This window comes from Desmodus rotundus, chromosome 5 (assembly GCF_022682495.2).
Source record: "Desmodus rotundus isolate HL8 chromosome 5, HLdesRot8A.1, whole genome shotgun sequence".
Taxonomy (NCBI): Eukaryota; Metazoa; Chordata; class Mammalia; order Chiroptera; family Phyllostomidae; genus Desmodus; species Desmodus rotundus.
In genome coordinates this window covers 111,748,633-111,769,532 of record NC_071391.1, presented here as the reverse complement: position 1 = coordinate 111,769,532, position 20,900 = coordinate 111,748,633, and the positions used below count along the sequence as shown (strand labels likewise).

Here is a 20,900-nt window from a genome sequence, read left to right as displayed (position 1 = left end):
TGGGGAGTAGCTTGTCCGTGCAACACACCCACCCTGTGCTGCCCACTCCGTGGCCGTGCTGCCCTATCTGGCTTTCTCCTGCTGCATGGCGCAGGTCAACAGCATAGCACAGGGGGCCATACCTTTGACATTTTACAGAATTTAGGCCCAGAGAGTGAGCTGCATGAGCTTTCGTTGTAATTAGAGGCTGTGATTCCAATTCCATGATGACGCACGCCTTTCGTAGTTAGCATGCCACAGTGTTCACTTGCTGTGAATTTTATTTGAGTTTATATCATAAAACAAAGCATTTCTATCTAAGATGGCAAAGTCCATCTTGCTATTCAAAAGTGAAATAAAAGATGAAATAAAGGACTAGGAAGATGAGGAGAGAATTGAGTCTGGCTGCAAGCCCTGGCTGTGCTCCTCACTGACTTGTATGTGACTTTCATCAATAGTCCATCTGACGTTACCTTTCTCTGGCATAACTTGAAAATATCATCATTTGAAAATACACCTAACCTACCAATATCATAGCTTAGCCTAGCCTACCTTACATGTGCTCAGCACCCTTGCATTAATCTGTAGTCGGGCAGTTATCTGGGGTTTTCTCTCACGAGTAAGTGCTTTCCTCTTCTTCTTACCAGAGGCAGGAGGCAGAGATGGGTGTTGTGTAGACAGGACGGGATGTGAAAACACAAAACATGACATGCTGACAACACGGTACACTGCAGAGCGTTGCAGAGTATCGTTCTTTACCCCCAGGACTGAGCGGCTGACGAGGGGCGCTGGCGCGCTGCCGCTGCTCAGCATCGCGAGAGAGTGTTGCACTGCGTATCACTAGGAAAAGATCAGAATTCAAAATTTGAAGTATGTTTTCTCCTGAATGCATATTGTTTTCACGCCGTCATAAAGTTGAGAAACTGTAAGTGGAACCATCCTAAAACTCCGTGTGTGTGTGTGTGTGTGTGTGTGTATACTCCCTGGTTGATACATCCACTATTCAGGAGCATGTAGACCATAGTTTGAGGGACCCAAAAATGGACTTGGATTTGTTGTGTAGTCTGGTGATTAAAGAATGAACTTTTAGGATATCCATCATGCCTATAGTTAGGGGACGAAGAAAGATGAGAAATGGAAGTATATGTTTTGCTCTTCTCCATCTGAACTTTGAGAACCATCAGAGATTTATACCCAGTTGATTTAAGTGATTATAATGTTAATGAAGACAGTTTTTCAGATTTGATTCCTAGGAAAACTAAATATATTGGTTTTTATTAAGAGTGAGTCAGGCAAAAGAAGATACATCTTATTCTTGCTAATAAATACTTTGAGAGCAGTAAATACGTAGTGTTTTCTGTCCTTTACATATGAAGCACATTTCATTATTCTTATTCCCTTATGATAATATTATGACAGTAACATGAACAAATAAAAACGGTGGTTATATCAAAGAAAAATAGGTAGGACTTCAGACAACGTATTATTATGTTTTAAGTTTGTGACTGTGTGTTAAAAAACTCCTGTCTATAAAAAGTGCGTCGGTTTGAAACAGTCTAACGAGGCACTCAGTTGTGTTGCTTATCTACATTTACAAAGAGCAGATGGAAACCCGGAAGTGACTGCATGCTGCTTAATTAGTTTAAGTAAACACCTGCCTCAGACTTTCTGGCTCAGCAAAGCCCTGGCGTCTCAAAATTACTAGCACAGTGCTAAAAATACAACTTTTTCAAAAATGTAAATGTTTGATTTTAAAAACTGTTGAACTACCCTTCATGCTATGTGAAAAGTAATTGCATATTAATTATATGCATCGCTAATAACAAAAAATAGACTTCACGATGAAGCTCATTTAATGGCACTGGACAGGTGTACTCAGTTTAGAATTCATAGAAAACATAAAGGTGAGGTGCACGTCTAAAGACAATTATGAAGAATTTCATGAAATACTTGGGTGAAATATCGGAGTGGTTCCCCGGGGGTCTGCAGGGCTCCTGTGAGCCCCAGAAGAGCTTCAGAAGACACCCAGTTTCTTATGAAAGATCCCCAAAAGGAGATTTTTTATCTTCCTTTGTTAACTTGTTAGATTCTGACATCAAAATATTCATTGTTAAATTAATGCTCATCTATTTATTGAGTCTGCTTCAGTGAAACAGAGAATAGATTTCGGATATTTATATACAAAACTTATTTCCCATACTGAACCATGAGTTAAGAACTTTATTTTATTAGCATATAGAATATAAGAGTTCAAAGTAACTTAGAGATAATTTTTAATTGAGGGCTAAAAAAATGAGGCTCAAAGAGATTAATTGAACCTGATAGCCACTCACTGGCTGGTGTGGGGCTCAAGTTCAAGTGTTCTGGCCTTGTGTCCAGGACTCTTTCCACTCAGGGTTGTAGGTTCTCTGTTATTTTTTGGAGCATCTTGTTTATTTCAGAGACAAGTGTCTTAAATGAGCTATCATATTTAAAACGCACAACATTCCTATGAGGTGCATATAATTACTCTCACTTTTCAAAATACAAAACTGAATCCAAGATTCAGCAATTTCTCACTCAGGTAAGAAATGGCAGGCTCCAAATGGAGTATCCTTCCCACCACCCCATGCCGGCCCCTTTCACTGGCATCGCCCTCCGCAGCACTGCTTCAGTAGTGATCCACTAGACCCCATTTCGCAATTTCAAAAATGCTAATACAGTGAGGAAAGAGAAATAATATCCTGTATTAGAAAATGAGCTACTTTCTTTTCTGTATATTGCCCAAAGAAAGGTTCACAAGAAGAATCTTGACAAGATAATTACAAACTGCTCATTTTCCCCTTTATTTCATTAACAATTCTTAGAACCTTGAAGTCTTCGAAAAGCAATCTTAAAGAACGCAGCTGGACTATACGGCAGTGCATGCAAGTGGAAGGCTGGCATTCCGTCCAGAAAGAGATGACTCCACAGTAAAATGTCAACGTGGTGGGGTTTTTTTCAAGTCATTGGCATTTTACCGGCGCTTTGTAGTTTAATGGGAGAAAAATAATGTTCACTTATGTATCAAAATCAGAAAATGTCAGTAGATAATGTGATTATTTCTTTGATCAACATGGGGATGTTTTTTAAACCAGGGTACATCAGGCATGGCGTAATGAAATTGTGTAGCCCCATCCATTTTCCTAGCAGTAAAAATACAGTTTATTTTTGTTTTAGAAATTTGGACAATATATAAAATTAGGACAATGTGTTTTCAATGCTGTCTTTCAGGAATAAACAGGCAGTGTCAGACAAATTAAAACCCGAGTTTTCCTTTTACAATAGGCTTTATCACCTCTGGCACGCAACTTTCTCCACGCTTCAGTGTCCTTATCTGAGTAACAGGGATAACGCTTTCGTTTCCTCACTCTCACACGCAAGAGCTGTGTGTGTAACGAGGACACGTTGGGCATATTGAGAGAGCACTTACTATTGCGTAGTTGATTAAGGAAAGAACGGGTGCCATTATTAATCATGATTTGTTTTGATTCTGGAGTAGAAACTAGTCAACAACAGAAAAGATGGTAGTTTGGTAGGATTATTTTGCTTTTAGGTTTTGGAAGAAATGGTTTTTAAATACGCTAGTAAGGTAACAGTTTTTCCTCGAGTCAGGAGGACTTGGGTTAAATGTATCCCTCTGTGTCTTGCTGGTATCATTTCCTCGTTTGTGAGACTTGACCGTTGGTTCTGTTACCAGAAATGATAATGGCTTATATATTTTTTCTTTTAGTATTAATTCCAGTTATTATATTTATGAGTTTACCATGAATCTAAAGCTCCTTATCAGTACCCCCAAAAGGCGGCCTGAAATTTATGTTTAAAATATATCACGCTTACCAAGATTAAGAATTTGACACAGCATTTAAAAATATATGTCCTGTGGCAAAAGCATAAAAGTCAAGGTAGCAAATGGGAATTCTAGCCTGTGTTTTCTGTTCTGGGTGTGTGAGAGCGCACACACACACAGAGAGGGTGATATGCTTGGTGGCTATACAAAATGTTTGAAAAAATGAACACTTAATTTTTATTTCATAAGATGTTTATGCCTCAAGCTTCCTGCTAGAGAATTTTCTTTAGATACATTTAAAGTGTTAGATAAGAATGAAGAATTTAATGCCATGTGTTCATGCTTCTGAATGGCCTGATCATTTCATTCTCTTCTTTTTTGCCTTTTTTTGTTAAGATCAACATGATTTATGCTAAAAATCTCTTGGACCCATTAGAATTGGGGTTTTCATTTTTTAGGTGACTACAAGATTTCTTTGTTTTGACACCTGTTACTTTTGGAAGTTGCTTCTACTCAATATACTTAATAGTAACACATATTAACTTTAGTAAATAAAATAATAAAGCATGGTGCTAATGTAATCAAATCACCTGTGTTGCAACAATGATTTCATTGATGCTTTTAGACTTGCTTATTAGAAGTGTCTTTGGGAGCCCTTTACCTCTCTCGTCGTCTCCAATGATTGCAGAACGTGGTTGATCTGTTTCTGAATAACTTTGATTCCTGAAACTGATTAATGTGTTTTGCTGTATCTAGTACTCAAGGGACTGATACTTCTAAAACACTGTAATTCAGGTTTCAGTGACAATGGAATGTGTAAGTCAGGTTTACTTACCATTGTGGTCCAAAGAAAAGGAGAAAAGGGATAATTTGAGAAGCTATGTCTCTCTCTATGTGTGTGTGTGATTTATTTTTCTCAATAAGCATGCATTTCTGAACTAATATATTATATACACTATCTATACATATGCACACACACAAGTATATACTTTGGGGACAAAAGGACACACTTTGCATTGTTTGGGGGAATATAATTTGGTGTAGCCACTATGGAAAAAACAGTATGGGGGTTCCTCAAAAAAATTAAAAACATGTCTACCACCCTGGCTGGTGTAGCTCAGTGGATTGAGTGCGGGCTGTGAACCAAAAGGTTGCCAGTTCGATTCCCAGTCAGGCCACATGCCTGGGTGCCCTGTGGGAGACCCAGTGGCCAGGTCCCCAGTGGGGGCCAAATGAGAGGCGATCACACACTGATGTTTCTCTCCCTCTCTTTTTTCCTCCCTTCCCCTCTCTGTTAAAAAAAAAAAAAAGAACTACCATACGGTTCACCAATTCTACCAGGTATTTATCCAGAGGAAATGAAAACACGATATTGAAAAGATGTCTGCACCTCCATGTTTATTTCAGTGTCATTTACAATAGCCAGGACACGGAAAAAACTTCAGTGTCTACGGATGAATGAATGGAGGAAAGTGTTCAGCTATGTACTATGAAAAATAGAAACATTTATTGAAGAAGATACAAGGTACAAGAAACATTGTACACAGGACAATGACTCCTCAGTCCCTTTCAAAGTTGTGACCTTCTTGAGAAAATCTGGTTCATTGGTCACTGTTCAAATCAAGTCATTAGCCACATACCATGATTTTCCCTCTGCTCTGAAGATGTGGAACAAATTTTACCACCACCTGTTTCATGCCAAGATCCTGCATCAAAACTCAGATGGCAGTTTTCGGAATGCCCAGATCAGCCTCTAGTTCTCGCACTGTCAGTGGCTGATCTTGCCTAGATCCCCTCGGGCGATGTAGGCTGCTCTGGTGACCAGAGGAAACAGAAGGAGGTTTGACTGCACTGTGATGTCTTCTCCAGGAACCGTGATAAAAATAACAAATGAACGTAGTTTCCATTAAAAACAAGTAAATGTAAAATATACAGCTACAATGGCTAAGTTGTCTGTGCGCTTACTCTTTTTAAAGTTTTGCAAATCATAGTTGCTTTAGGCGATCATTAGCTAACACCTCAAGGAAAAGGGATGAGGGTCATTGTTAGTAACGATGGGTGTAAATGCGTATTTTAACTTCTCAGCTGTGATTCGACTGTCTTTTTTTATAAATCATTTTTATTGTTCTGTTACAGTTGTCCCAATTTTTCCCCTTTGCCCTCCTCCACCCATCCCACCCCCCACTCCCTCAGTCAGTCCCCACACTGCTGTCCACATCCTTCTTGTTTTAGCCTCATAACGTAGCTGACAAAGAGTCTGTGTCAAGAGTGGGAGAAGAGTCAGCTTTGCGTTTTCTTGCACTTCACTTATGCCTGTATTTTTACTATCTTCAAGCTTCAGTTTCTTTGCAGGAGTCTTTTTTTTAAGTTTCTGGTCCATTTGTGAGGCTCTCTGTGTGTATGTGTGTTTGAAAATCAGTTAATCCTTAAATCTATAGAACCAGAGCTTACACTTACGTGTAAGTGTAAGGCCGACACTGACAATTTCTCCGATTTATGCCCCCCTTCCCTCAAGGTACCCCATTTATGTAGCTCAAGACCATCTGATGTAGAGGGGGTGGTGGTACCAGGCTAAGGAAGCCCTTACTTGAAACACAAATCTGGCTTCATTTATTTTTTAAATATTTTTAGGCAAAAACCAATATAGAGTCCTGGTATTTTCCCTGCACCCCAGCAACTGTCCACTATTCCCTGTAGAGTGTGTGCCCTCTGGATCGGAGTCCACTGACTTTGAAGCACGAATATGTCAAAGGAACTGCTCTTGTTAAAGATCATAGTAAAAAGTAGGTAAAACTGAGGGGAATGGAAGTTTTGGGCAACTGAATCCTTTAGTTAACATAATGTTGAGTCAAATATATGTTTTTCTTGCGCTTTCACACTTGTTGGAACAGCCTGTTTTTATTTGTTTTGTTTTATTTTAACGTTAGTAAATACGGAGAACTGAATCGTGAACACAGTTTAGTCATTCTTTAATTTTCAGGGACATTCAAAACAGCATGGGATTGCCGCAGATGGGCACTGATTGTTAAAATATTTAGGATTTTTAAAAACAGAAACACCTTCTTACTTATTTAAACTCCCTGATTGTAAGCAATTGCTCCTTCAGAGAATGTCTGGCATTGCTTCCGTGTCTTAATTTTAAGCATCATTTGTCATTGCTGTGAGTGTGGACATTGAAAGTTATGCAGATTTTAGTTTCTCCGTAGATCCTTTAAAGAAGTTTGTTTCTTTTTTTAAATTTTTTATTCCTTTTTTTTAATCATTGTTCAAGTACAGTTATCTCCAAGGTGGGAACAAATTTGTTTCTTGTTAGTGTTTGATTTACCATGTCTTATCAAATCTAAGGTGCCATAAATTATGTATATTTTAAGTACTTCTAAAAAATATAAAGTACCATCAAATGTATCTTTTAAATGAAATAGATTGTAGGATTCATCCTTATTTTGGGTACATAAAAGTGTGGAAAGGAAGGTTTATCCTAGGGTTGACAGAATACAATATATTCTTGTGTCTTCCAGCAAAGATTTAAGGACGCATTTGAGGATTTGTAAAGTACTAGAAGGTTAACAGACCTTAAAGGAAAGTGATTTCAAAAAGAGACAAGATGACTATAAGTACTGGTAAAGAGGAAAGATTGGGATAATACAGTAATAATAATTACTGAATCTTATGCCTTAGAGCAGGCACCACAAATTGGGTTAAACTTTTTGACATCAGTGTAAAAAGGAAACATTAATTTATTACTCAGTAAACTGTCCATAAAATAAAGTCAGGCCAGTTTCTAGGGAGAACCTCCTATATTTTCGTACTGAAGTCGTACATAAATGTCTTTGTATAATGTGAAGAATGATGTGTTATCAGTCACCTTGGACTGCACGCGGTGCGCTTCTTCTCCCCCCACGGAGGGGCGCGCAGCAGCGTGCACAGGTGGTAGAACTTGCCCCAGTGTGCAGTACAACACCCTTTCTCTTTGCTTCTCTGCTTTACTTTAGTGTGGCAGGGCCGTTATAATAGGTGGAGAGAGAGGTGAGCTCAACTGCCTTCAAGCAAACTAAATGCTGTTTATTCCAGACACGCTTTTGGATGGCGGTGATTCTAGACCATATCCCTTGGAGGCTGAGAAATGGAACTCCTCTATGCTGCTACTTACATATGAAACAGCATGTCTTCATGGGAGAGTGTTGATTTCACATCCTCTGATGGAAATTGGAGTTCTTCTGAAGAACATGGGCCTAAAGAGAAGGACACCCTGTTTGATCTTGGCTCAAAGGCAGCATTGAGATACTTCCTAGGAAATAAGTTTGAATCACTTCTCACCTACAAGATGAATGGACGATACATCACCTAATTGTTTTTCTCCATAAATTACATCCACAGAAAGTGTAGCCTGGAAAAAAATTTAATATAGGTGTAATTAGCTACTTATCTTGGCCCTAAAATACCTCAGCACCCAGCCCTAGAATACCTATTTTGGGGTTACCTTCTGAATTTGGTATTATATTCTTTAAGATAAAGTATGAGAAATATATACCAAAGCAACCAAGTGAGAACGCTTGCCTTGTAACAAGAGTTGAAGGTGCGTCTGCAAAAAGCAGTAACTTAAATGCAACACATATATGGCTCTCTTTATAGTGATAATTAACTAGAAGTAGCTCAGATCTGCTTTAGATTTTCCAATTGTTCCTGGAATAAACAACTTGACTTTGATAATTTTCTTCTCAAATATTCAGCTCACTAAGGTCTTGCTTTTTCTTAGGCTATACAGTAATCAAAGCCCTGTGTTATGTTAGCTGAGTAATTATGACAAATGAAATACTCCAGAACTTCCCCAACAGTAGAACTCACAAAGACGTACTACTCATACCTTTAAAGTGCATGAATCTAGCGAAAACAATGCCCAAGTTATCATTTTTGTCTTCAGCTCTTGAGTGTCTTTCATTGGTCTTATGGAGATCAAATCGTTGCCTGGTTTGCAGCATTCACCTTTGCATGTTCTCACTTTTCTAAATTCATTTCAATTGCTTAATAGAGAAGATGGCCTTCCGACAAATAATCAAATGATCAATTCATCAACAAATTCTTTTTGAGAACTCATGATAGGTCATGGTAACTAAGATAAGAGGAAGAGTTTACTTTTAGAAGTAAATTCTCTGCGTCTTTCTTTTGCTTTAACTGAACTGCTGTTTCTGGAGTCAATAGTCCATATATATCATGATTTTGTGTGATGTATACAAAATGCCCTGGCCCAGACCTACCTGCATGGTAAGCCAGGTGAAGGAACTGTAAGCTATGGAAATGTGGCTTCTAGCAAGCACCTAGGTGATCCTTAGGCATGATAAGGGCTGACAACCATTGTCCTAGAATTCAGAGCTTCTCAGATATTAATGTGCGTATGAATTATCTAGGGACCTTGTTAAAATACAGGTCCTCTTTGAGTAAGTCTAGAGTGGTGCCTGAGATTCTACATTTCTAACAAAAATTCCAGGTGACAATGACATTTCCAGAACTCACTTGCAGTTGATTGCCATATGGACGAGATTTAGACAAATTACACCATTGCTGGCTCTGGGCAGATGTGGCAGAGTTGCCAAGACGAAGTGCCTCAGTGCCCTCACAATTGTTTATGGTTTTGGAAAAGGAAGTATGTCTATTGAGATCCTGGAAGCAGAGAACTGATTAAGTAGAAGGGTCATGGTGAGATAAATTGTCATATAATAAAATACACTGCAACAAAAAAGAATGAGATTGTGTTGGGCATTGTCTTACTGCTACTGTGCAAAAATGGAGGGTCTACACTAAATGACATTAAATGGTGAGCAGTCTATACCAGCTTGGATCACACAGGTTTATATTCAGGTCACACCATCAATATATTTGAAAATAAGGTGCCCACCCTCTGGCCATTGCTAAGGTTTTTCAGTGGCCAGGGTTCATTGGGACCATCAATATGTCAAGGTCCCAGGTCCTTTGACCATTTATTCTCTTATCTATGAGCCATATGATTTCTTCCATTCTTTGATGAGAGGCAGAGACTTTGAGGCTGTATTTGCAATGGAGATAAAGAGGAATCAAGTATCCTTCTAAGCTGAGGTTGAGGAGCCTAAAGAGAGGGGGGTGTTCAAGATTAAAAGAGGAGTTGGCCCAGCTAATGAAAGCTCTGGAGGATGTGATCAGATTAGTTATAGGGGTAGTGTAATAGCATGCTTTTCCTCACATATGAGGGAGGAAGATAAAATGAGTACAGAGAAAAGTAAATTTGATGGTAGATAATGTCCTTTTTGAAGCTAGAGGAGTTTGGAGAAGGAAAAGATTATTGCAAAGAAAATTAGCCAGAAAATATTTCTAGGAGGAAGGATAATTGCGTCTGTAGCACTAAATGTGGCCGCGTGGCACGATAAGATAAAACTGGTTTGATCTTGACAACTTATTAAGTACCGTAGTGAGATGCCAGTTTTAAAAGGGCTCTGCTACAGAAGGTGTGAGGATAAAAGCAAAATTTAGTGGGCTGATAAATGAATGGAAAGAGGACATGGATACTTTAATAGATGCTTCTCTTTAAAAAAAAAAAAGGGGCAATGACCAGTAAAGTCTAAACTCTTATTTCAAAGCCTTTCCAAGTTTAGCTCTACCGCATCTGTCTAACCTTGTTTCCTATATTTTCGCATATAGCCTTCTTACTAAGTAGGACTGGTCTCCTTACTGGCTTGGAAAAAACACCATATCCATTTCTACATGTCAATAATCATGCCATTTCTTTTTGTCTGTGTTGCTGGAACTTCTTGTTTTCTTTCTTTCTCCCCTACTGCACAAAAGATGCGCTTCACAATTGTTAGAGAAGAAAGGAGAGTGTGTGGATCTTGAACGACTCTTGCCTTAGGTAAAAGTTGGTGTGGGAATTAGAAAGAAAGCCTGCTTGTGTAGGATGGAGGCATGACATGCAGCTAAGAATTTCAGCAGAACAACAACCATTTAAAAGACTCCGAAGTCTGTAAGAACCATCTACCCAAGAACTAGTGGCAGTCTGGGTACCTAACCTTACACAAAGACACCTGTTACCTCCTGAGCTTATTGGCCCGTCTTTTTATTACTTAAATCATCTTCTGTATTCTTCCTTAAATTTATCATTTTCTCCATATAACATTCTATATTTTGCACTATGGTTATCTCTCCTAATAACAAATGATGGCTATTATGTGATATTTAAAACTAGATTTTTCATTGGTTACTGCTGTTCTATTAGATTGCTATTATTTATCTAGCATTTAGCTACCTCACTCTTCATTCTTTTTTAAGGTTTTTTTTTAAAGATTTTATTTATTCATTTTTAGAGAGAGAGGGGAAGGGAGGGAGAGAGTGAGAGAAATATCACTGTGTGGTTGCCTCTTGTGTGCCCCCTTCTGGGGACCTGGCCTACAACCCAGGTATGTGCCCTGACTAGGAATCAAACCAGCAACCCTTTGCTTCACAGTCCGGTGCTTAGTCCACTGAGCCACACCAGCTAGGGCTCACTCTTAATTCTTACAGTAGTTCTAATAGTTTGACTTTTAATTCTTTTACATTTTCTTGCTAGAATCATAGTTTCTATATAAGTGATAACATAATTTAGTGTCTGCCTTTGTAATATTTATCTTTTCTTTCTTTTTTTGTTATCTACAGTAGTGCCCCTTTATTCACTGTGGATATGTTCCAAGACTCCCAGTGGATGCCTGAAATTGTCAATAGTACCAAATCCTATATATATTATGTTTTTTCCAATGCATACATAACTATGATAAAGTTAATTTATAAATTAGTCACAATAAGAGACTAATGCCAATAACTGTAATAAAATAGTGCAATTATAACAATGTATATTGTAACAAGTTATATGTATGTGCATAAAGTAAAGTACGTGTTACTTGAACACGAGCAGTGTGACACCATCAAGCTGATATGCCCAGCGGGCCACTAAGTGATGAGAGGGCGGGAAGCAGACCCAGCAAGGACACGCTGGGCAAAGGTAGGATTCAAATTCCCGCAGGACAGAGCAGGCCAGCTGACATTTCATCGTGCCACTCAGGAAGACATGCAATTTAAAATTTATGAATTTTTTATTTCTGGAATTTCCCATTGAATATTCTTAGATGTATTGATCATGGATAATGGGAACCGTGGAAGGCAAACCTTGGATTGGCGGTGGGGTGGGGGCAGGACTGCAATTTGTAGGCTTTGTCTCCCAACACAACACCGAGTAGCAACGAGGGAGTTGACATTATTTCTTTATCCTAAACTGAGTAAGATATGGACATTTATGGAACCCCATTGTTATCCTTTTTTTCTTCTTTTCTCCTTTGTATACTTTCACCCATGAGTAAACGAAAGCTTTTACTAAAAGAAGATTGAATTGATTTGCTTCATTTGAAAGTAATCACATTTTTCTTAGGAACTACCTGGTAGTGTTTCATGTTTTTTTTTCCATGTAACTGACACTTCTTATGGACTCGTTATTATGAGCATCACCTCAACAGTGATTGTACCACGAAGTAACAGAAGAATTGAAGTTTGTTTGGCCTTACGAAAAGGAACCCACGGTATAGTCATTTAGCTGCTCTGGTAGACTTGCTCTCAGCTCCTACTCCCCAAAGCTGCCCATGCGCCTAAAGTTAACAGCTCCCTCCCCCATTTATTATTATTTTTCTAATTTGAGAAGACTAAAAAGTTAAATCAAAACTGCTCAAAATTATGTATAAAATGAGAATAGATCAGATATCCATGAGAATAGGAATATTTTCCTTTGTAGAGAGCCTAGCAAAAAATGACATCTCATGCCGAGTATGCTGAATGTAGACAGCCGTTGTATGCGGTTCTTATGGAATGTGATCGAGGTGTTAAACATTGCTATAGCAGCAGTCATATTACTATATATATATCAAATTAACACACAGTATATCTTAAATTTATACAATGTTATATGTCAAGTATAGTCAGTAAAAATAAAAATAAAGTCAAAAACATCTTTTTAAAAGAGTTTTGTTGACACTATTACCGATGTGCCCATTCCTTCCCCTCCTTTGCCCGCCTGTCTGTTGGGTTTCCTGGGTTTGCTTATGTTTCCAGGTATTGGAGTTTGGAGTACTTGAGGCTCCTTGAAAGTGTTGTGTTTATGTGTTAGAATGAATCCTCATTACTGGGAACACTCTTGCACCTCCGAAAAGTAACTTTTGTGACAGGCTGCCTCTTTTCTGATGGTTACCTCTTTGTGGGTGGAACTGAAAATTCTATAATGTGTTACATCCTGACTGCACACACATTTTACAGCTAATTACCATTATCCGACAGCCTTGTTCTCAAGGACTGCATTTCTTTCGTTGTGTGTAGTGTTTGTACTTAAATGTCCTTATAGAGTCCTTTAATTCACTGCATGTAATTAGCAATCAAAAGAAAGCTGATTGGGACAGCTCGCAACATTGGATTACCCACTCCTTAAGTATCGGTTCTACCTGTACGCATCATCTTAGTTCACATTTATTCAGTATGTTTTCTCTTCTGGTGTGGTCTCATACTTCATAAATTGCCTGGACATTAATTGTGACCTTAATGATCACATGACTTGCTCTCAGATTTGTAGTTAACAGCAGAAACTATAGCATTTTGGAACTTTTCTGTGGACTAACTTTCTTGATGACCTCCAATAAAATCATTCTGCTAAGCGGGACAAATATCAATGCAATAAACCACAGAACCCACATGCTTATGAAGCTGATAAAAAATGCAGGGCTAACAATGACCAGCACCTTTTGCTGAACAGAATGTGGAACCATTGCATTCATTTCCCTCCGAAACTTCTCACTGGCAGAAAATAAAGGTCCCGAATTCTATGAGAGATAACAAGTTGTTTAAAAGATACTAAAAACCTTGTTAGACAATTTTTAAACAGATTTTAAGTATTTGTTTTTAGAGAGGGGGGAAGGAAGGGAGAAAGAGAGGGAGAGAAACATCATTCTGTGGTTGCCTCTCATGCGCTCCCTATGGGGACCTGGCCCACAACCCACGCATGTGCTCTGACTGGGAATTGAACCAGTGACCCTTTGTTTGAAGGCCAACACTCAAATCACTGAGCCACACCAGCCAGGGCTGTGAGCCAATTAAATAGCTCTAAATATAGTGCCAAAAGAAGTTTGGCAGTTGAGATATGTATTCAGATTATGATGCTTAGAAGACGAGTGATAATGCAAATCTGATTTCAATTCTGAAAGTTTTAGCTGGTTAACCAAATGTTGAGATTTAATCATTCAGTCCCCTCTAATTAAATTTACCATTTTGTTTTTAAAAGGGGAAATCAGAAATAACCTTCAAAAATCCTTGGTAGGTGACCTATAAGGAATGGGCATCGATAGTCCAGTGTTTATTACGATAACTGCTCTTTTTGCCCAGTGCAGGGAATTGGTTCTCCCAACTCAGGGCTCAGAGGCAATTCCACATTTTGTTTCATTCTCTTTCTTCCCTGAAGCTGGTATTCGAGCAAACCCTGTATGTGTCACTTTGTGAATGCACAACTTCCAGGGAACTAGAAACTTTGAACTATGGACATGTCTGCTCTTCCTACTTATTTGCACACTGTACTTTTATTTTTCTGCCTTAAATACATGGCTTTATGTGTTAATTCATTTAATTACACATTTTCCTTCAGTTGAAGCTATGTGATGTGCATTCACGATCCAATAAGCAAAGGATATTTAAACATTAAGAGATGATAAAATGTTATATCTAGACAGTTTGGCAGAGTCGGTTTACAGGTTTGGGTTTTTTTTTTATATTTAAGGTGACGACCCTTGTTAACACAAGCAACAAAGGCCCGTCTGGTAAAAAGAAAGGGAGGTCAAAGAAAGCCCACGTACTGGCTGCGTCGGTAGAGCAGGCCACTCAGAACTTCCTGGAAAAGGGGGAACAGATCGCGAAGGAGAGCCAAGACCTCAAAGAAGAACTGATTGCTGCCGTGGAAGATGTGCGCAAGCAAGGTAGGCCGAGCAATGTGTTCCAGAGAGAGGCGTGTGAGTGTGTAAGCCGTGGATTTCTCCCCAGAATCAGTGCGTATTTGGTTTTTCCTTTCCCCTTCTGTGTCTGCACTTGTCTTTTTAAAAAATATTTGCTAGAATTAGGTCCATGGATGAATAGAGGTGTTTTCTGCAGTGGCAGTACAGCACAGCTATACTCCGGGGCTGGTGTTACTTCAAAGTCTTCAAGTTGTTTTCTCTCGGTAGATGAAAACAGACTCTTGAGAACAGGATGAGAAGACCTCATGCTGGTAGAGACAGCAGACGCCAGGATTTTAAAGATGAAGGGAGGAGAAAATTAAAGTTGTGTAATAAATTATTGTTGCTTTGTATGGTCCCAAACTGATACTTTCAGTCACAGCTTTCTTCAACATCTAGCTCCCTGGTTATTGATGGATTGGTCAATTATTTAGCTAACTAGTTAACTAAAATACTCTTTATTCACTGTATTTAAAAATTATGTCTTAAAATATATAAAAATAAAATGTACCACTTCCCTGTTTTTAGTGTACACTTCAGTAATGTAAAATATATTCACTTTGTTGCGTGAACTTTTTCATCTTGCAGAACTGAAACTGTGTCCCTATTACAAAAAGCTCCCCACTTTGCTGTCTCCCTAGCCCCTGGCAACCTCTGGTCCCTAGGCCACCTTCTCAAAGCATTTGTCTGTTTGTCGTCTGTAGCTGAAAATTCTAAGGCACCATGAAATTAAAACAGAAATCTTCTCCCCAGCCTGGCCTCCCTCCTGTATTTTTTACCTCTAAGGGCCACACATATATATCCAGTTGCACATTGCAGAAATCTTGGTATATCATTCTTGTCGTTTCCCTCTTTTTCCAGATATAATGTACTATGAAGTCCCGTAGATTTTAACTCCTGAATATCTCTGAAATGGATGAATTCTCATTTCAGTTATTCAAAAGAAATCATGTTTTAGCTGCCCCAGGGCCTTTGTGCATGCTGTTTCCTACCACATAGCTAAGGGTGACTCCTTCCGCGTTTCCCAGCTGACAGTACCCCTGCCCAGGGAATCCCTTCCTGCCGTGGCTCTTTTCCTCATCACTGCATAGGATAGTTTAGTATTTGTGGGCTGCCTGGCATGATAACTTTCTTTCTTGCCAAAGTACAAATCAACAAAGATAGAGACCGTACCGTGTGTCTTTTGCTGATCAATGATTTGCAAAGCTCGGTACTCATAAAATTTCAATAAACATTTGTTGAGAGTGAAAAAAGGTATACATGAATGAAAGTTCTCTTTTCTTTCTTCTTATAAACCTACCAACTCTAAAATGCACAACTGGATATTCAGCCCCGGGAAATAGCAACCCTCTTTCCGCCACAGCCAGCACCTTCTGCAGGCGGCCACCTTATCCCCCTGCAAGTTCACTTCCTTTTCATTTTACTAATGTAAATGTTACTTTAACTTGTAATGCTAACACTGACGTATTTTATTCAGTGTGGATGGAGTATATGTGTGTGTGTGTTTTAGTGACGTGTAACCTTAGACAAGTGTTTACGTGTAAGGTTATTGAAAACTGGTGTTCCTTCTGAACTATAGGGGGACACGTGTTTGTTTTCATGCATCTGTAGCCTGGATAATTTCTTTTCCTTCTTTCTTTTCTTTTCTTTCTCTCTTTTTTTTCCAGGTTGGCTTCTATAATCAATTGCACACATTTAAAGCGTACAGTCTGATAGGTTTTGACAAATGCATACACTGTGAAACCATTACCACACTCAAGAGTGGACCGTCCCCAGTGGAGAGGGTTTTGGTCCCTAGGCTACTTCCTCGAAGAATTGTAATTTACAGTGATGTATTTTCCCTTTTAGTTTCTTCAACAACCTCAGCTTTCCCTTATTTTTTTCTTGCAGGAAGTTAGTATGATACCTTTTGTAGAAATTAATATTTTTGTTTTCTTGACCTGTATACAAAATGGTGTTTTTGGCAGTTTTTGGCTGTACTTCCCTGGTAATGTTAGAGCGAGAACTTTTACAGATGCTAATTTAGGACAGCTTACAGTGGTGACTCTTTCTAGAGAATATTTTAAACTCCCCCTATATCATTCGTATTCATTTCTCATTACAGAAAAATCGTGCATCAGAAATGGCACCTACGTGTCACCTGTATAACACTCACCTTCACTTGTCTCTTTCTCTGAACAGCGTCCAGTTCAAAGCGACATTACTATATTACATGAAATGACAAGCATTTCCCTTGCAAAATTCCTATCTCCTGTTTCTGTCACTCTTCAATATCTCTCATACCCTTCGGTGGCCTGGCATGTGTGGAAGGTGCCTCTCCTCCCCAACAACAGCCCTCAGGCTCTCCTTCCAATCCTGTGCCCATACTCGTTACTGTGTGATCTCCTTACACTGTCTGGCTTTGCCCAGTTTTCCTGTTTGGCCATTACCCGGGTTTTGTTTACAAACAAGAGCAAGAGTTGATTTTCATTGAGATGGGGAGAGAATGGAACATGAGAGGAACAGTGAGGAGTAGGACAGGAGTATTTAGTTATGGGAAATTTTAAAAAACAGTATCTTTCTTTCTATCACAATTTTTCTTTCTAGTATGTAAGGTGATAGTCAGAAATTATGGAAAAACTCACATTTAAAAACAATTTCCTCCTTTAAAGGGGCTTTAGCATCCTTACATTCTTACTTATTAAAAAAATGTGTAGTGTAGGAACTGAATCTATTAGAAGTGGTCTTTTATTATTGAATTGTTTTTGCTTTTTTAAATCAAATAATCAAAAGTAGTGCCACTTTAAAAAAAATTCAGCATCAATAGATGACAAATGTTTTAATATTGCCCATCTTCATTTTCAGATTTGTTTTATTCTCACCCAAGGAGATGTTTTCATTGCTTTTAGAGAGGAAGGGAGAGAGAAAAACATTAGTTAAGTTGTTGGTTTCTATCCACTTAAGTGATATTTTAGAAAGATTAATTTGACAACTCCATGAAAAGCTGACTAAATCAGAGAAAGATTAGACTCAGACATTGTTAGGGTGTTATTGTAATATTGCAAGAAAAATACAACACAATACTTTGAAAGTTTAGGATTGAGGTAGTGGCAAAGGGAACAGGAATAAGAAACTAGATGTTAGAGGCATTGCAAAAAAAGAGTAAAAGAGTTGCCACTTGTTGAAGGAAAGAGAGGAGCGAACATTTATTCTAAGGTTTTGGCCCAGGACAACTTAATTGGTACATCTTAAGAGGTGACAGGGATGAACAGAGAACTGATTTGATTTTAAACATTGATGAATGAGGGGAGCTGCCTAGCAGATGGTTAAAGCTATGGAAATGGAGCTTTGGGGAATGAGAGGAATTTGGAAGTCTCTGGAGTTGATAAATGAAGCTTTCAGAGACAGAGCTTTCTTTGAGTATTTGCCAATAAAGAGAGAGATAAGAATAGAAGGATGTAGATATAATTTTTGGGAGAAAAGCCAAAAAGATGGAAAGGTGGAACAGAAATAAATTAGATCAGTAAGGCATAGCTCAAATGTGACCAGAGAGCCAAGAGTACCGAGTCTTGAAATTCAGGGAAGTGTGTTGCAAATGAGATAGTGATCAGTGCAGATGCTGGAATATTGATGCAATTATGTCAAATTCTTCTGAGATCATGGAAGATGAACAATAAGAAAATCCCTTGGATTTTGCTAAGAAGTTGTCATTAATTATATTTAAAATGTGCATTTTCCGGAAGCTACAGGGACAATGGCTAAATATAAAGAAGGAATAGATGCTCAAAGAACAGAGCAGACGGTGAAGTAAAGGATGCACGCAGGAAAGGGAACCATACCCTTCTTGGGTCATCAATGAACTATCTCCCGCAAGTAGTTCATTTTGCTCCTGCAGATATTTGGGACTCTAAGAAGAAACCATGTGTTATAATTATTTTGTGTATCTCTGAAGCCTGGCTCAATGCCTGGTGCATAATGAATACTTAATGCATGATTCAGAAGATTGTCACGGATGGAAGGAGAGAAATAGAAGAGTAATAGGAGAAACATTAAGGACAAGCAAAGACTACAATTGGTTGCTTGCTTACTTATTTTATTTGACTCCAGTCAGAGATATCGGAGCATAGGTCAGTGGAGGGAGCCAGTGGAGAGAGCAATTGTAGAAACAAAGGAATAAAGTCAGGTTGGTAGCATGAGGTAATACAGATGTGACATTTCTTTATCTGGAAAACTGGTAGGGAGTAGGGAGGAGAAATTACCCAAAAATGGGTTTGTAGAAAGCATGAGAACCACAGCAGATTGGATGAAATTATCTCAATTGTTTTGAGCATAAAGAGGAGGTAGTTTTAATGGACCATGGATATCTGATATTTGACCACTATTGCAGATTTTTAAAAATATCTGTATCTGTCATTGGCATCCATGTCCTTCTCTCATATATTTCTAAGGCATTTTATTTATTGAATACAATTGACTGTTATGCTTTCCTTGGATGCAGCTAAAAAGATCAATTTATAACAGGCTTTACTGTCTAAGAATTTTTTATTTAATTTGTTTATTTGGTGTGTAACTCCATCTGCTAGCAGGGGGACGCTCACATATTGTCTTTGTGAATCTTCTTAGATTTAAAGTAGATCCAAAGGCTGTCCTTTGAAAGATAGTCACTGCTGTTCATATTTAGCAATTAGTAGGTCCATTTAATAGTGTAACAGCATCCACTGCCCATTTAGGCTTTTCTTTGTTTTGACACATCTCAAATGTGGAGTGATATAGTAATATCAACTAGTTCCACTGATATTATTTATTTACCCTATCAATATTTATTGAGTAACTGAGGACCAGTAAGCTGAGACAGACAGAACAAGACTGAGAATGAATAGTACCGGGAGACAGAAAGGTGTTCTCACATTTCTGAAGAGAGGTTCGCCTGTGCTTCCTGATGACCTGGTGGCTTTCTCCCCCCGCCCCACTTCAGAGGTGGGATGTGGTGCCGGTAGGTTGAGCTGGTCCAGCTGAAACCCAGTCCATATCAGTTGTCTGAACTCCTCAGCTGACATCCGATCAGAGGCCATTTCCCTGCCCAACAAGCTTCTGCTGCCACATAGTCCTGCCACTTCCCCTCCAGCATCCCTATTAAAGCGCCACAGTGGGAAGAGGGCTCCTACAGCACTTTCCGCAGAAGTTTGCCTCTCGGAGGAGAGCTAAGGGTATTAAAATGCTTCTACTTCTCTGCTTGTTCTTTTTCTCAAGTATTCCTTACTTTGTGCCTCTACCTTTTGCATCCTGAATGCTTGTGTGTCCTAGAGATGCTGGACTTCCTTTTCTGTGCTCTGCTGCTGACCACCCTTGAGTGGGTGGTACTGGGTTTTGAGGTGGAGTCCTATTGGTCAGGGGGTGAGGTTTCACTCCTCTGTGGTTGGAGGCTAGGTGAGCAGGTCTGCACTGACAGGATTCAGCTTCAGGGCAGGAAAGAATTCTGTGACAGAAAATGAGCATTTGAGAGGCAGATCCTAGGCTACAGAGGGAAAGAGAACTCACTTCTATGATCTCCTCTCTCTGCGCTTGGACTTTGCTAAGTCTAGATCCATTAGTTTTTAAAATAATATTTTTTCAAGTAATATAATAAAGTGCACATTTATCAGTTCACCCAGGGGCAGACCTTGAAGTTGCACTGGCAGGTGTCTCGGGGTGCGGCTGAGCTGGGGATCCGATGAAGCCCTGCTGTGTCCGCCCACTGCTGCTCACTGCCATTCCCATGGTTCCTCCTCTCCTTCCACATCAAGGCTTCCTTTCCAAGGGTTTCTTAGAGAAGTTCACAAACCACCTGGCTCAGAAACACCTGGCTGAGGATGGGAGATATATATCAAATTAAAATCTCTGGGCTTAGGCCAAACCTAGATTCAGTGTGGCAAGGCTCAGAATGAATATCTATTTCTAAGTAGTACCCCAAATACATCCTAATGTTTTCAAAGATTGAAAATCACTAATAGTCTGAGTTCATTATACCTTTATATACACCATCGTTAATTAGTTTGTCTTTTTTTCATTGAAACTGATTTTAACATTGACAGAACTTTTAACTGTTGCATATATTTGACTAAATAAAATACATTTGTATGCCA

The 20,900-nt window shown here is 38.9% G+C and overlaps 1 protein-coding gene across 3 annotated transcripts in view; it reads left to right on the top strand.

Moving 5' to 3' along the window:
• The window catches only part of CTNNA2 (catenin alpha 2), a 1,072,448-nt gene that overhangs the window by 203,824 nt on the left and 847,724 nt on the right, over window positions 1-20,900 (top strand). For all 3 annotated transcript variants that reach the window (XM_053924989.1, XM_053924987.1, XM_053924988.2), the window contains exon 3: window positions 14,589-14,784. In XM_053924989.1, the coding sequence (XP_053780964.1) occupies window positions 14,589-14,784 (196 nt within the window). The remainder of the gene's footprint in view (window positions 1-14,588; window positions 14,785-20,900) is intronic.